At 56.9% G+C, this 12,985-nt stretch overlaps 1 protein-coding gene and 1 long non-coding RNA gene across 8 annotated transcripts in view; one reads left to right on the top strand and one right to left on the bottom strand.

The window, feature by feature from the left end:
- Positions 1-11,296, bottom strand: part of LOC118352275 (uncharacterized) — a 27,702-nt gene extending 16,406 nt beyond the window's left edge. Inside the window, exon 1 of the long non-coding RNA XR_007401947.1 lies at positions 11,158-11,296. This is a non-coding gene — a long non-coding RNA (uncharacterized LOC118352275). The remainder of the gene's footprint in view (positions 1-11,157) is intronic.
- Positions 3,437-12,985, top strand: part of SPACA6 (sperm acrosome associated 6) — a 16,490-nt gene continuing 6,941 nt past the window's right edge. The window contains exons 1-9 of one of the 7 annotated variants that reach the window (XR_003125783.3): positions 3,437-3,870; positions 4,164-4,241; positions 9,536-9,604; positions 10,195-10,218; positions 10,558-10,635; positions 10,755-10,862; positions 11,197-11,369; positions 11,454-11,658; positions 12,204-12,308. Coding sequence is in view for 5 of the 7 variants with exons in the window: in XM_049093436.1 (XP_048949393.1) it covers positions 3,657-3,870; positions 4,164-4,241; positions 9,536-9,604; positions 10,195-10,218; positions 10,558-10,635; positions 10,755-10,864; positions 11,213-11,369; positions 11,448-11,658; positions 12,204-12,237 (975 nt within the window). In the remaining 2 variants the exon portion in view is untranslated. Of the gene's footprint in view, positions 3,871-4,163; positions 4,242-9,535; positions 9,605-10,194; positions 10,219-10,557; positions 10,636-10,754; positions 10,865-11,196; positions 11,370-11,447; positions 11,659-12,203; positions 12,309-12,985 lie in introns of those variants that run through there. The other 6 variants (XM_049093436.1, XM_025421425.3, XR_007401945.1 and 3 more) reach the window with 6 other exon arrangements.

Below are 12,985 nucleotides of genomic sequence, written 5' to 3'. Positions count from 1 at the left end.
CGGGGAGAGGATGGAGAGCGGGCGGCGGCGGGCCCGGCTCGGCGCGGCCTGGGGGCTGGCCGGGGAGCCCCTGCCCTCCGACGCGGGAGCCGCGGAGCCGTGAGTCTGCGGAAAGCTGGCTGGGGAGTGGGGGTGGGGAGGGGGGCTGGGGCGCGGACCCGGGGTCCCAGGAAGAGGAGGAGGCCGCGGCGGCCTGGGGTTCTGGGTTCCTGGACGAGGAGGGGGCTGGGGACCCAGACTCCCGGATCCTGGTTGGAGGGGGCCTGGGGGGGGCCTGGATTCCTGGGGTCCGGAGGAGAGGGCGGGGAACGGCCCCCGGATTCCAAAGGAGGAGAGAGCTGGGGCCGGGGTAGCTGGATGCGGACGGAGGCTGGAGGACGCTATGGCAAGATGCCCGCCCGAGCCCTCTGGGGAGGTGGAGGGAGAGTGGTTGGCCTTGGAGGTGCCTCCGGCAGCGGAAGGGTTAACGTCTGGCTAGAGGGGAGGGGGAGGGGCAGGGATGGGGCTGCGGGGCTTTGAGGGGTCAAGGGTGAGCCGTGCGAGGTGGGGGCGGAGGGGGGGAGGTTGTCTGGGCTGCCAGACAGGCCAGGGTCAGCGGCGGGGGCAGGGGATGTCTGGCGGAGGAGAGGCCCAGCATCCAGGCTCCCTTGGGGACCTGGGATTCCAGGCCCCAGCCCCCTCCTCCCTCAGACCTGGGAGTCCGCAACCCAGCCCCCTCCTTGAGAATTTCAGAATCCGGACCCTCAGCCCCCTTTCCCCCAGGACCCGAGAGAGTCCTGGCCCCCGGCCTCTTCTTCCCTGATACCTGCGAGTCCACACCCCAGCCCCCACCCTTCACGGAACGACAGAGTCCGGGCCTCTGGCTCCTTTCTCCCCCGAACCCAGGCGTCCCCACCTTCTCTTTAAGCCCCAGCTGGATCCCAGCCCTCCGGGGGTTAAGGGGGCGGGGCCAGCTGGTTGCCATAGTGCCAGACTGTTTGGGTCTGCTCTCTGACCCTTGGGGGCTCCCCAGGGTCTGCAGAGAGGGGGAGGGGGACCCAGACCTGAGGGAAGTCCAGCGCCAACCCCTTCCCCAAATCGGGCCTCTGGGCCCGGGGAGTTCGTGTCTCCATCAACGCCGTGTCCGGTGACCTTGAACCAGTCCTGACCCTCGCGTCTGGGTCTCAGTTTCCCCAAGGAGGAATCTGTTGGTGGAGTGGGGAGACGCTCGGGTCCGGCAAATCTTTAAGATTCTCAGCTCCCCTCTCACCCCCTCCTCAGGCCCCAGGCAGCCCCGGGGCATGCTGGGAACCCGGCCTGGGCTCTGGGCCAGGTTGTGGGGGGGCGGGGGCAGCCTCCTCCCTTCCCCTTCCTCCCCACCTTGGCCTGACTCTCGCCCCCGCCTGAGGGTCTGGGAGGTTGGGAAGGAGGGAAGGGGGGATGAGAGCCGGACCCGACTCTGGCCCCCCATCTCCAGCTCTCCTCCGCCCCCTGCCCGCCTCTCCTCCCCCTCCTCAGCAGGTCGCTACCCCAGCCCTGGGCCCCTTCTCGAACCACCCCCACCCCACCCCCAGCTCCAGACCTGGCTCTGAGCTGGGAGGGGGAGGGAGAGAGGGAAGGAGAAAGAGAGAGAGAGAGAGAGAGGCAGAGAGGGGGCGAAGAAGGGAGGGAGAAAGAAGGGTGGGAGGGGAGAGCACGGAGGAAAGAGACAGAGGGAGACAGAGATGTGAGATAGAAAGAAGGGAGCCGGCCAGAGACAGAGACCCTGCGGAAGAAAGAGACTGAGAGAATGAGAGACAAAGAGCGAGGGAGGGAGGTGGACTAGGGAGGAAGAAAGACAGAAGGGAAAGAAAAAGAATGAGAAAGGAGAGAGAGGGAGAGGCCATCTGCGAGGGAGAGCGCCGGAACCACGGAGGGGAGAGGAGGACGAGAGCCGAAGCGGGAGCAATGCGGAGCCCGAGAAACAGACGCAGGAGGAGGTGGAGACCAGGTAAGCCGCGGGCTGACTGCGAGACCAGGCTCCGAGACCAGGCGCAGCAGGAGGAGAGAGCCGGGGAGATGGAGCTGGAGCGTGGGACCGAGGCAGCAGGACAGCCAGCACTGGCCAGAGGGACTGACCAGTGACCCGCAGGTGCTCGAGCTCAGCTCAGCCCTGGGCCAGGGACGCTGGGTGCCTGGCCGCCGCCCACCAGGCCTGGCTCCTCCCACTGGCCTGACTCTGGCCAAGCTTCTCTTCATCTCTGCAGCCGCCAGCCAGCGCCAGCCAGCGGACAGCACCTGGCCAGGCCTGGGGCAGTGTCAGTGCTCGGGAACCATAGTCATCATCATTATAAGTGATGGGAGGCTAAAAGAAGACATGAGAGAGGGGGAAAATATCCAGAAAGGTTTGAAGGCTTCCTGTCCCTGCCTCCACCCTAGTCCCGGATTCCAGAATCTGACAGGTAGGTAGGGAGCTGCTTGCCCAAGGGACTGAGCTCCGGAACAGGTGAGGTTCCCTCTGACTCCACATCCAGGGAGCCAGGCTCCGCCTTCCCCAGGGAAGCAGGCCTGATTGGACTCTCAGGGCCTGAGGGAAGAGGGGGCTGCCCAGACATCTGAGTCTGAAAGAGGAGGGTCCACTGGCCTGGACTCCATGCACCTTTGAGGAGGAAGGGGCTAGGGGCCTGAAACTCCTGGGTCTCTGCTGAGGAAGGAGCCAAGGGGCTGATTCTTGGGTTCCTTGGGAGGAGGGGGCCGGGGGCCCGGATTCCTGGGTCCTGGCACCCACCCGTAGAACCGACCTTGCGGGGCCTTCGCCGCACACAAGCTCGAGTCTGTGGGTCTGTGTCGGGGGCTCACCATCGCGGCTGGGGTCTTCCCGGCCCTCCCCACCCTCCCTGGCCCTCCTGGCCCCCATCTGTCCCTCCATCCGTCTGTCTGTCCACCTGCCGCGCCCCCCGGGCTGAGGTAGGAGGTTGTATAGTTGAGGAGGACACCCACGGAGATCACTATACGGCCTCCTAGCTTTCCCCAGGCTGCGCCCTGCACGGGACGCCCGGCGGGGACCCCAGCCCCTGACCACTGCCCCATGCCGGGGGACCCTGGGAGGAGGAGCTGGGCTTCTCGCCTGTCCTGTCCTTGCATCCCCTCTTCCCACTGCCCTCAAAGAGTTCCTCTCCCAAGAAGAAACCTCTACTTCGCTTTCTCTATCTCTCCATCTCCGCTGTGTCTCTGGAGTCTTCTGTGGGTCTACACAGCAGCCTCTCAGATTGTCTCTCCATCTCTCTCTTATTGTGCTTTCTGATATCTCTCCACGTCTCAGTTTCTGTCTCTTGGGCTTTCTCAGTATCTTTGTGCCATTTCCACTCTGACACCCCCACCCCCACCCCACACCAGGGCCTGTCAGGCCACCACACACCACACTGCCGGCCTCTGGGTCCCTGAGACCCTTTAACCTGTGAGGACATCCAGGGTCACAGGTGAGGTTCTTGGGAGCCTGGCGTCTGGCGTAACCACAAGCCTGGGGATTGCCCGCCCGACCCCTGACTCCTCACACCCTTTCTCCCTGAAAATCCAGAGCTTGACATTTGACCAGCCTCCGAAATCCAACCTCTGACCCCAGACTGCATGCCCCTCCCCCACCCAGTGGTGACCTCACAAAGGTCACCCACTTTGCTCGGGGACCCAGACCCTCAGTTATGGCCCTGCTGGCCCAAGGCAGTACTGTCCCATCTGCCCTGGTGGCCCTCATGGTCTTCAGGGGCCCCGCCTGGGCCTGTCTCTTCTGCTTCACATCCTATGAGGAGCGTGTCCGCATCTGCCAGATCTTTGCTGGTGTAGAGGGCCCTGAGCTGGAGAAGTGTCAGAAGGCGTTCATCACCGCCTTTAAGGGCCTCCTAGACATTGAAATCAGTGAGGAGAACTGCCACCATCCTCCGGGGTCCTGGGGGATAACACTGAGTGATACCAGACAGTGCTGAGAACCACTGAGATTCCCACAAAGGGGGGAGAATAGAGGGGTGAGGGGGTAGGGACTCGAGGGGAGAAGAGAGCTGAGACTGGGTCAGAGATGGGGGGTAGCAGTAGGGAGGGGACAGAGACTTGGAGATGGAAGGTATCTTAGAGAGATAGGAACTGTCCACACTGTGGATGTGGTGTTGAGGTGTATGCATTTGCCAGCCTCTGCCCTCCACCCTTACTCCCAGATGACTATGAGAGAAACCACCTGCATGATGCCTTCACCCAGATGACCCACTCTCTCCAGGAGATGGCCATGGCCCAGGGTGAGTGGGCTGGGGATGGTTTTTGGTGGATGTGGGGTGGAAGCCCCCAAGAGGTGGATGTGTGTGCAGGGGGGGCCCCAGAATGTGGGAGGATCGGGAGGAGATAGTGCTGGTAAGCTGAGTGAACTTGATTACTTGTTGTGGAGTAGGGATGGGCGGATGCTGGTGGGGAGGTCAAAGGACAGCGCAGAAATGACCAGAGTCTGAAGCCTCGCTGGGATCACGTAGAGGAGCTCTGAACTGGCTGTGTGGCTCCCCCTCTCCCTGGCTATGAGGTTCTGGGTGTGTTGCTGCCTCCCTCAGAGGGAGGAGCCTCCTGACCAGACAGACCTCAGAGGGAGAGGGAGGGGGGAGGCTGAGTGCTGTTTGCGGCATGAACTGGCCAGTCAGAGGTCCAGGGCTCAGGGCTCATTTCTACATCTGCTGTTATGCCTTTTGTTTTCTGCTCTTGCCCACCAAGCTTTCTGACAATGATCCTGAAAAACAGGGAGGTTCCTGTCCACCCGGGGGGAGGGAAGGGGGTATTGGGAGTCAGCATGAACTTCAGCTACATATCCCCCACCCCCAAGGAGAGGCCTGAGCAACTCAGAGCTGGGGTGGGGGGAGGTGCTCAGGAATCCCGAAAACACTCTTTCTCCCTACTTGGGCCATCTTGTCATACAAGGTTTTGAAGAAAGGAGGAACAAGTCCAGTTCTGCCTGTAGAAGACCCCCTTAGAGCTGTGTGTGGGACACAGTGGCTCAGGGAGACAGCAGAAGCTGGGAGGCCAGGGAGGAGGCTGAGGTGAGGGAGGCCTGGGCTGGGGGGGTGCCTATGTGAAGATGGAGAAGTGGGCATGGATGAAGGGGAGAGTCATCCAGGGCCTTGGGTCTGATGGTCCATTTGGGGACTGGGGTGGGGGTGTAATGGACAGTGCCCAGGGTCCAGCTCCCCTGAGATGAGGAACCAGGGAGAAAGAGCAGGAGTGGGAGAAGATGGTGAGCTGGGCTAGGACACAGTGACAGTGTGTGGGACTCGAGGGACATCCAGGAGGCAGCTAGACACACAGGCCCAGGATTTAGCTGAAAGGTCAAGGAGACTTGAGACTGTCCTGGAGGAGCAAGGCTGTGAGCAAGGGAAGGGCAGGCTTAGCTCTGGGTGTAGAAAGACCCTCTGGGATTGTATGGAGGACAGACTGGAGGCCGAGGGAAGCCAGTGCAATATGACCGACAGGTATTCATTGAATGTGCCAGAAACAACACTGTGGATATAGCTGTGTCCAAATGTGCAAACCACTAGCCCTCAGGTTGCTTGGATTGGGGGGTGGGAGGGACAGACAATAAATATAATCAATGAAATACTAGGGTGTCAGATGGTCATCCAGGATATGGAGGAAAACGAGGGCAGGGAACAGGGTGCCCAGTGGGATAATTATTGTAAATAGGTTGGTCAGGGCAGTTGCAAATGAGAAGGTCTAATTGAGCAAAGACCTGAACCAGGTGACAGCCACGCAGATAATCTGGGGAAAGAGCTTTCCAGGCAGAGGGCAGAGCCAGTGCCAAGGGCTGGAGTGGAATCAACAAGGGAAAAAGCAGGAGGAGATGAAATCAGAGGCTGCAAAGAACCACATCCTGTTGGAGCTCATAGGCCAGTGGTTCTCAAGCCCCGGCGTGTGTCAGAATCTCCTGATGCCTTGTTAAAATGCAGACTCCTGGGTCCTACTCTCCATTTCTGACCAGTGGGTCTGAGGTAAGGGCCGGGAAGTGAACTTTTTTTTTTTTTAAGATTTTTAATTTATTTATTTATTCATGAGAGAGACACACAGAGAGAGGCAGAGACACAGGCAGAGGGAGAAGCAGGCACCATGTAGGGATTCCAATGTGGGACTTGATCCTGCAACTCCAGGATCTTGCCCTGAGCCGAAGGCAGACAGATGCTCAACCACTGAGCCACCCATGTGTCCCACAGAAGTAGACCTTTCTAACAAGTTCCCAAGTGATGCTGCTGCAGCTCCAGGAGCACAGTTTGAGAACCATTCTTTTCGACCCTTGAACTGATGTTCAAGCCATCAGAGGATTTTAGGGAGAGAGAGACAGGGCCTGATTGAGGCCATGTGGACCAAAGGCAGAAGCAGCGGACCAGTGTGGAGAAGGTTCATGGTGGTTTGGACCAGTGGCAGTGGTCCAGGTGGACCAAGACGAGGGCTGAGCTGAAAGGGGCAAGCTTGGGTGGGGTGGGAGGAGGAGTAGGAAGTGCCTCAGTTTCTCCATCTCAAACTTGGAGAATGGTAATATCTCTATAACACTCATGGTGTGACAGACACCATCCTAAGCACTTACAGATACTCTCTCATGCAGCCATTAAATGGCACATAGTTTGGCATGAAGATGTTTTTATATAGTATGGCATTAAATCACCTCTGCCTCCCGCCAACCCTAATAGGTAGACACTGATACTGTCTCCATTTTACCAACTGAGGATCAGGAAAGTTACATATTTGGACAAGGTCATGTAAGGAAGAGGACTTGAAATGGATATCTCAGATGGGAGGCAGGTGTTCTCACAGATGGATGAGCCAGGACTGAAACCCACATGGTCAGAAACAGTTGAGGTTCCTATTGATACACACCTCTTTTGGGTAGACTTCACAACCACCCATGCCCCCTTGTGGTTCACTTGATATAACCTCCACCCTTTGGCCTCTTTGGACATTTCACTCCATCCCTGCTTTCTTCCCACGGTTTGCTTAGATATAACACACACACACACACACACACACACACACACACACACGTACACCCCACCCCCCCCCCAATCGTGGCTCACTTGGCATAATCCTACACTCATCCTCCCTGTGAGTCACTAGGTTTGGCACAAAGACATTCCTTGGATGACTCTTCCAACATCCTGGCCTCTCATTTGAGCACCCCACTCTGACCACATCCTTCTGGCTATCCTGCCATCTCCAGACCACACGCCTGCCCTGTGGCCAAAGAGAGACCTCTAAGTCCTTGACCTCTCACTTTGAACCCACTTCCTGGCTCTAGTTTATACCCAAGGATCATCACATCAGCCGCCCTCTTGCCAATATTCTCAGTTCCCTTCCCTTTCTGTGCGGTTTGAAATCACAGAGGAACGTGCAATGGTTAAGCAAGCTAGAAATCTTGAGGTAGGCAGGCACTTAAGTTTTGTATGGAGGCACCACTTCATTTTCTTGGGGACCCAAACCCCTTCCAACTTCCTACTTTGCTATCCTAGGATGCAGCCCTTATCTTCATGGTTCTGCATGCCTGCTGGAGCCCCCCCCCCAGCCATCAAATCCAAGTTTCAGGCAGCAGGATAGAGGAAGGGGAAGATCCATAAGATGGTACATTTCTCTTCTCAAGGCTACTTCCTATGACTTGCACATGACACTTCCATTTCCACTGGTGACCAAAACTTGGTTATATGATCACAACTGGGTCACATGACCACAACTAGCTGCATGGGATGTTGAGGAATATAGTCTTTTAGCTGGGTGGTTGGAGGGGCCAGGGGTGCTTTCCCAGCTGAAATGCAGTGTGATGTTACTAAAGAGGTATTTGGAGGCAACTAGCAATCCCTGTGTATTAGTTTGCTAGGGCTGCTGTAACAAAGTGTCATATACAGGGTTGCTTAAACAACAGAAATGTATTTGTTCACAATTCTGGAGGTTAGGAGTCCAAGATCAAAGTGTCAGGGTGAACAGGTTTGGTTCCTTCTGAGGCCTCCCTCTTTGGCTGGTAGATGACCATCTTCTCTCCCCCTGGTCACATGATCTTCCCTCTGTGTGTCTGTATCCAGATTTCCTCTTATAAGCAATGTGATACTGGACCCGAGCCCACCCTGATCTCATTTTAACTTAATTACCTCTTTAAGGCTGTATCTCCAAGTCATAGCCCCAGGTCCTGGAGTTAGGGCTTTAGCATTATGAATTTGAGAGGGACACAATTCGGTGCATAACACCTGCCACATTTCTTTTAAAAAAATTTTTGTTTGTTTGTTTATTTGAGTGAGAGCACGCTATATGCATGCCTGCACTGAGCTTGGAGTCCAATGCAGGGCTCAGTCTCATGACCCTGAGATCATGACCTCAGCCAAAATCAAGAGTTAGAAGACTTGGATGCTTAACCAAAGGAGCCACCCAGGCACCGCACATCTCCCACATTTCTAATTTCCAGAACCACCTCCACTGGTAAATAAGTGGCCACCCATCCACTTTGGGAAGAGCCACAAAACCTTACAGTTTGGAGGCCATTCCAATGGTCAAAACTCCAACACCCGTAAGAACAGAGATAAAGAGAGTAAAAGAAAATTTAAATTAATAAAGTCTGGAGACCGTGTGGAAGTGGCAGGTGCATGCCCTGTGTAAAGGGGGTGGCTGCCACTAAGCTCTAGCTAATTGCTGCCTCATGAAAATATAGTCTCTTGTATTATAGCTCTTCCACTTTTCTAAAAAGAGATGCCAAACATTTTATGGTGACTTTCCCAAATTTTATATGATGGAAACTGGTTCATTTTAAAAAATACTTTCCAGTCCAAATATAACACATTCAAGGGATGGACTGGAGCCACGGGCCACCAGTTGTGATCTCCATTCCAGCTGGATCCTGGAATTCATTCTACATATACTTAGTGAGCACTTTCTAAGACTCAGGGCCCTCTCTGGGTTGTGGGGATACAGCACTGAAGAATGATATGTTTATTCCCTGAAGAGACAGACTGAGATGATCACTGTGTGATATACACACACACAGTTGTAAACTAGCGAGAACTCTGGGATGGATGGAACACCTTGATAGACAAAAATAGGGGCACATGGATTAGATTAGATTTATGGTCAGGGAAAATCTCAAAGGAGATGACGCGAGGTAGGAGATGAAGGATGAGTGGGATGGGGGGGAAGATGGGCTAGAAAGAGCCCCCATGTGCTAAGGTCCTGAGGTGCTAGAGAATATGGTTGTTTTCATACTAGGGGAAATGAAAGATGGGCAACGGATGGAATAGAGGAAACTAGACCAGATCATGTAGGGCCTAGCAGAACTTGGTGAGGAATTTGATCTCCATCCTCCCCTTTCCCTCCAACAAGATCAATGCAGAGAAGGCAGAGTAGTTCAGTCACAGAGAGTTCAGAAGCAGACCGGAGGAGGCCTGGGGATCTGTCAGTCTTCCAGGTAGACAGAGTGGGAGATGAGATGAGGGGATGGGGAGTGGCTGTGGAAGAGAGGAACACTGCAATAGCAACTGACCGGCCTTGGAGGTGGGTTTTTACTTACAAGGGCCCCTCCCCCTTCTAGGCTCCTTTAAGGTTGCTTTTCCCAACGCTGCGAAGAAAATGCAGGAAGTTATTAAGAAGCTTAAAGAAGGTAAAAGAAGCTGGGCTGTGCGCGCACACACCACACACACACACACACACACACACACACAAAACTCCTGAGCCAGCCATCCTCTCTCTCCTTTCGGCCCAGTCCCTCCGAGCCACGTCCCTTGGAGGGTCACTCCTGACACAGCATCTTCCCCTGCGAGGACCTCTCTAGGATCAGGTCCCTGCTTCAACGGAAGGTTTCCAGCTAGGACCCCATCTTCCGATAGTCCTGTCCCAGATCAGCCCGGGTCTCAGTCTGGCCCCGTGCACTTTGTGACGTTTCCTTTCCAACCGGGCTGCCTCCCCTGAAACTATGGCCCAGGGCACTGCCCCGCCCCCTCACTGAACTACACCTGGGTTGGCCCCGAATCCCTAGTAAGCCTCAGGCCGGCGCCTGACCTTAGCGGGCAGCAGTCCTGGCCCCGCCTGCAGGAGGAAAGCAGCAGGCTTGGCTCCGCCCCTGGGGTGGGCGGTACCAGACCTGGCACCGCCCCCCGGAGGAACGCCACCTGGCCCAGTTAGCCTATCCCGTGGGGGAGTTTCGGATGCGCACTTTCCTCCAGGGTAGTAACGCTTCCTCTCTCTCCACAGTCGAGGCCTGCATCCCTCCCTGCGGTAAGCACTTCGTTCAAAGCTCGGAACCGAGTGGGAAGGCGGGTGGTTGGGCGCGACACCTGTGACTTCGAGTGGAAGACCAATAAGAGCCCTGAACAAGAGTAATTAGACCAGATATTGCTCACAAATCTCATACAAGGCGGGTCCGAAAGCAAAAGCGAGCCAATAGGAGTCCTAGAGGCCGGAGAGTTTTGAGAGCCAGCCAGGGAGAACAGGGAAGGCGGCGCCCAGGGCTTGTCTGGCCGTTAGAGCCCGGGAGGCTTAACACACTTAAGTTGGCCCAAGGGACCAGGGCGGGGAACACGGATGGATCCCAGGTGCAGCGCTTCCGTCCCACAGGGGTCCAGGAGGCGAGCCGGAGTTTCCGCTGCCGCGGGTGCTACTCCGACGTGTGCGAACTCTCGCTGGATTGCCCAGGTGAGGGGCGGAGCCTGCAAGGGGCAGGAACCGGACGAACCGGAGGGACGGGAGCTGAGCCGGCAAAGGGGCTGGGCCGGACGGGGCGGGCTCGGGCGGTGACGCGGACCTGTCTGCAGTCCAGGACTTGACAGTGACTCGAGGTCAACAGGCTAAGTTCTCTTGCTCTGTGAACTTCTCGCTGCCTAAGGAGGAAATCACGTATTCCTGGAAGTTCGCAGGAGGAGGTGTGAGTCGGAGCGGGGCCAGCGCGAAGGGTGTGGGAGGCGGGTTTTGGTTTTCTAGAAAATGGGGGTCAGGACGCAGGGGAGCTCGGGCTAGATTCAGGCTTCGTGCCCGGGGAAGGTCCGGGGATTTGGAAGCGCAGGCGAGGCTCGGGAGGCGGCTTGGAGGGGCGTGGTCATGCGTGAAGGGTCAGCGAAAAAGGGGGTGGGGCGGGGCCAGGGCTCGAGAAGGCGTGGCCTAGCTCGGGGCGGGACTTGAGCACGGTGGTTCGGCAACACCCGGCCGAGAGGATCTGACCTGGGCTCGGGCGAGGCTCCTCTCCTCCGGCTGCTTCAGCCCGAGCGTCTCGCAGGTCCGGACGCAGGACCAGTCCTACTTCCGAGACATCCTGCAGGCCCGAGGACCCCTGGTGCGGATCCGGCCGGTGCAGCCCAAGCACCGCGGGACCTACTGCTGCGAGATCTCGCAAGACCAGTTCCCCGTGGCGCGGGTCTATTTCTTTCTTAACGGTGCGGGCGGGGCTGCGCGGGGAGGGGGGCTCTGCGAGGGGTGGGGCTCGCGCGCGACTGACGTGCGCGCCTCCGCAGTGACAGGTGCGCCCCCGCGTGGGGAGACCAAGCTGCAGGTCTCCTTTCGGAAAGTGCTGGACTGGGCGCCCCGGGAGGCGGAGATGATCGAATCTTGGAGGCCAAGCCTGGGCGAGCTGCTGGCCAGTTCCGGGGCTCTGACGCCCAGCAACCAGTGTCTGCTCGCCGCCGCCGCGGCCTTAGCATCAGCCAGTGCGACGCTTGTGGTGTGGTAAGTCCCAGGGACCCGGGGGTCCCAGTATCTATCTGCTTTCCTTCCTCAGACCTGGTGTCCTGCACCCTTAAATCCAGGAGTCCAGGCCCCAGCCCTCTCCTCCCTCATACCCAGGAGTCCAGGTCCCCAGCCACCTCCTCCCTCAGACCCTTCCTCCCTCAGATCTAAGAGTCTAGGCCCCCAGCCCCCTCCTCCCTCCAACCCAAGAATCTAGGCCCCCAGCCCCTTTCTCCCTCAGATCCAGGAGTCCAGGTCCCCAGTCACCTCCTCCCTCAGACCCTTCTGCCCTCAGATCCAAGAGTACAGGCCCCCAGCCCCTCCTCCCTCAGATCCAGTCCTCCCTCAGACCTAGAAGTGTAGGTCCCCAGTGCCCTCCATCCTCAGACCCAGTAGTCTAGACCCTCAGACCCAGGAGTCCAGGCCCCCAGGCCACCAGGCCCTTTTCCCTCAGATCCAAGAGTGCAGGCCTTATCTACCTTTGTGACCCATATATCTAGTCCCCAACCTTTCCCCCTAACACAAGTACCTCCTTGTTTCCCCAGGATGTTCTTTCGATGGTACTTCCAGGGCAACTAACAAAGGTATCTTTTTCTCACTTTCTTATCCTGTTTTCATTCCTATAATAAAGAATATATGTCAGCTCTCTAGATTACCTCATCTTTGAAGGTGTTCACTACTAATGAAGGTAGAAGGAGGGGCACCAGACCACAAATATACCCAGGTGAATATTCCCCTAATAACAGTAACGTGTAGAGCTGACACAGTGCAACGTTCTGTGCTGAGGACTTTGGGTACAAGCTCAGGCCCCTCCCCAGATTTCTGGCAGTCTCTTTGACATTTCAACCTGCAGAGCACACACTCAAATGGAGTCCTTGTTGTCTCTTTGAGAGCCTGTTCCTCCCCAAGGCTTTCCTACTGAGGGTACCACCAACCACCCAGCTGCTCAACTGGAAACCTAAGAGTTTAATTCCTCCTCCACTTCTACTTCCATGCCTCAGCCTTTTTAACTCCTAAACATCTTGTGCAGCCACCCTCTCTCTGTGGTCCCAGTTACCATCATCTCTTGCCTGGGTTATTCCAGCAGCATCTCCACTCACCTCCCTGCCTCCACTCAGTGCACTACAGTCCATCCTCCACATAGCAGCCAGGGGAATATTTTGAAGTATGTCTGATCGGGTCACTCCTTTGCTCAAAACCCTTTAGCTCTCTATTGCCGCTGGAACAAAATCCAGTTCCCTGTTAGGGCCTCCAAGATGCCCCAGGTTCTGGGCCTTGCTGATCTGGTGAGCCTTGTCTTTCTACCCTGCAGGCGTCATGGGTAGAT

The sequence above is a fragment of the Canis lupus genome, chromosome 1 (genome assembly GCF_003254725.2).
Source record: "Canis lupus dingo isolate Sandy chromosome 1, ASM325472v2, whole genome shotgun sequence".
Taxonomy (NCBI): domain Eukaryota; kingdom Metazoa; phylum Chordata; class Mammalia; order Carnivora; family Canidae; genus Canis; species Canis lupus.
The sequence above is the reverse complement of the archived record's forward strand: the minus strand, read 5'-3'. Positions and strand labels throughout refer to the sequence as shown.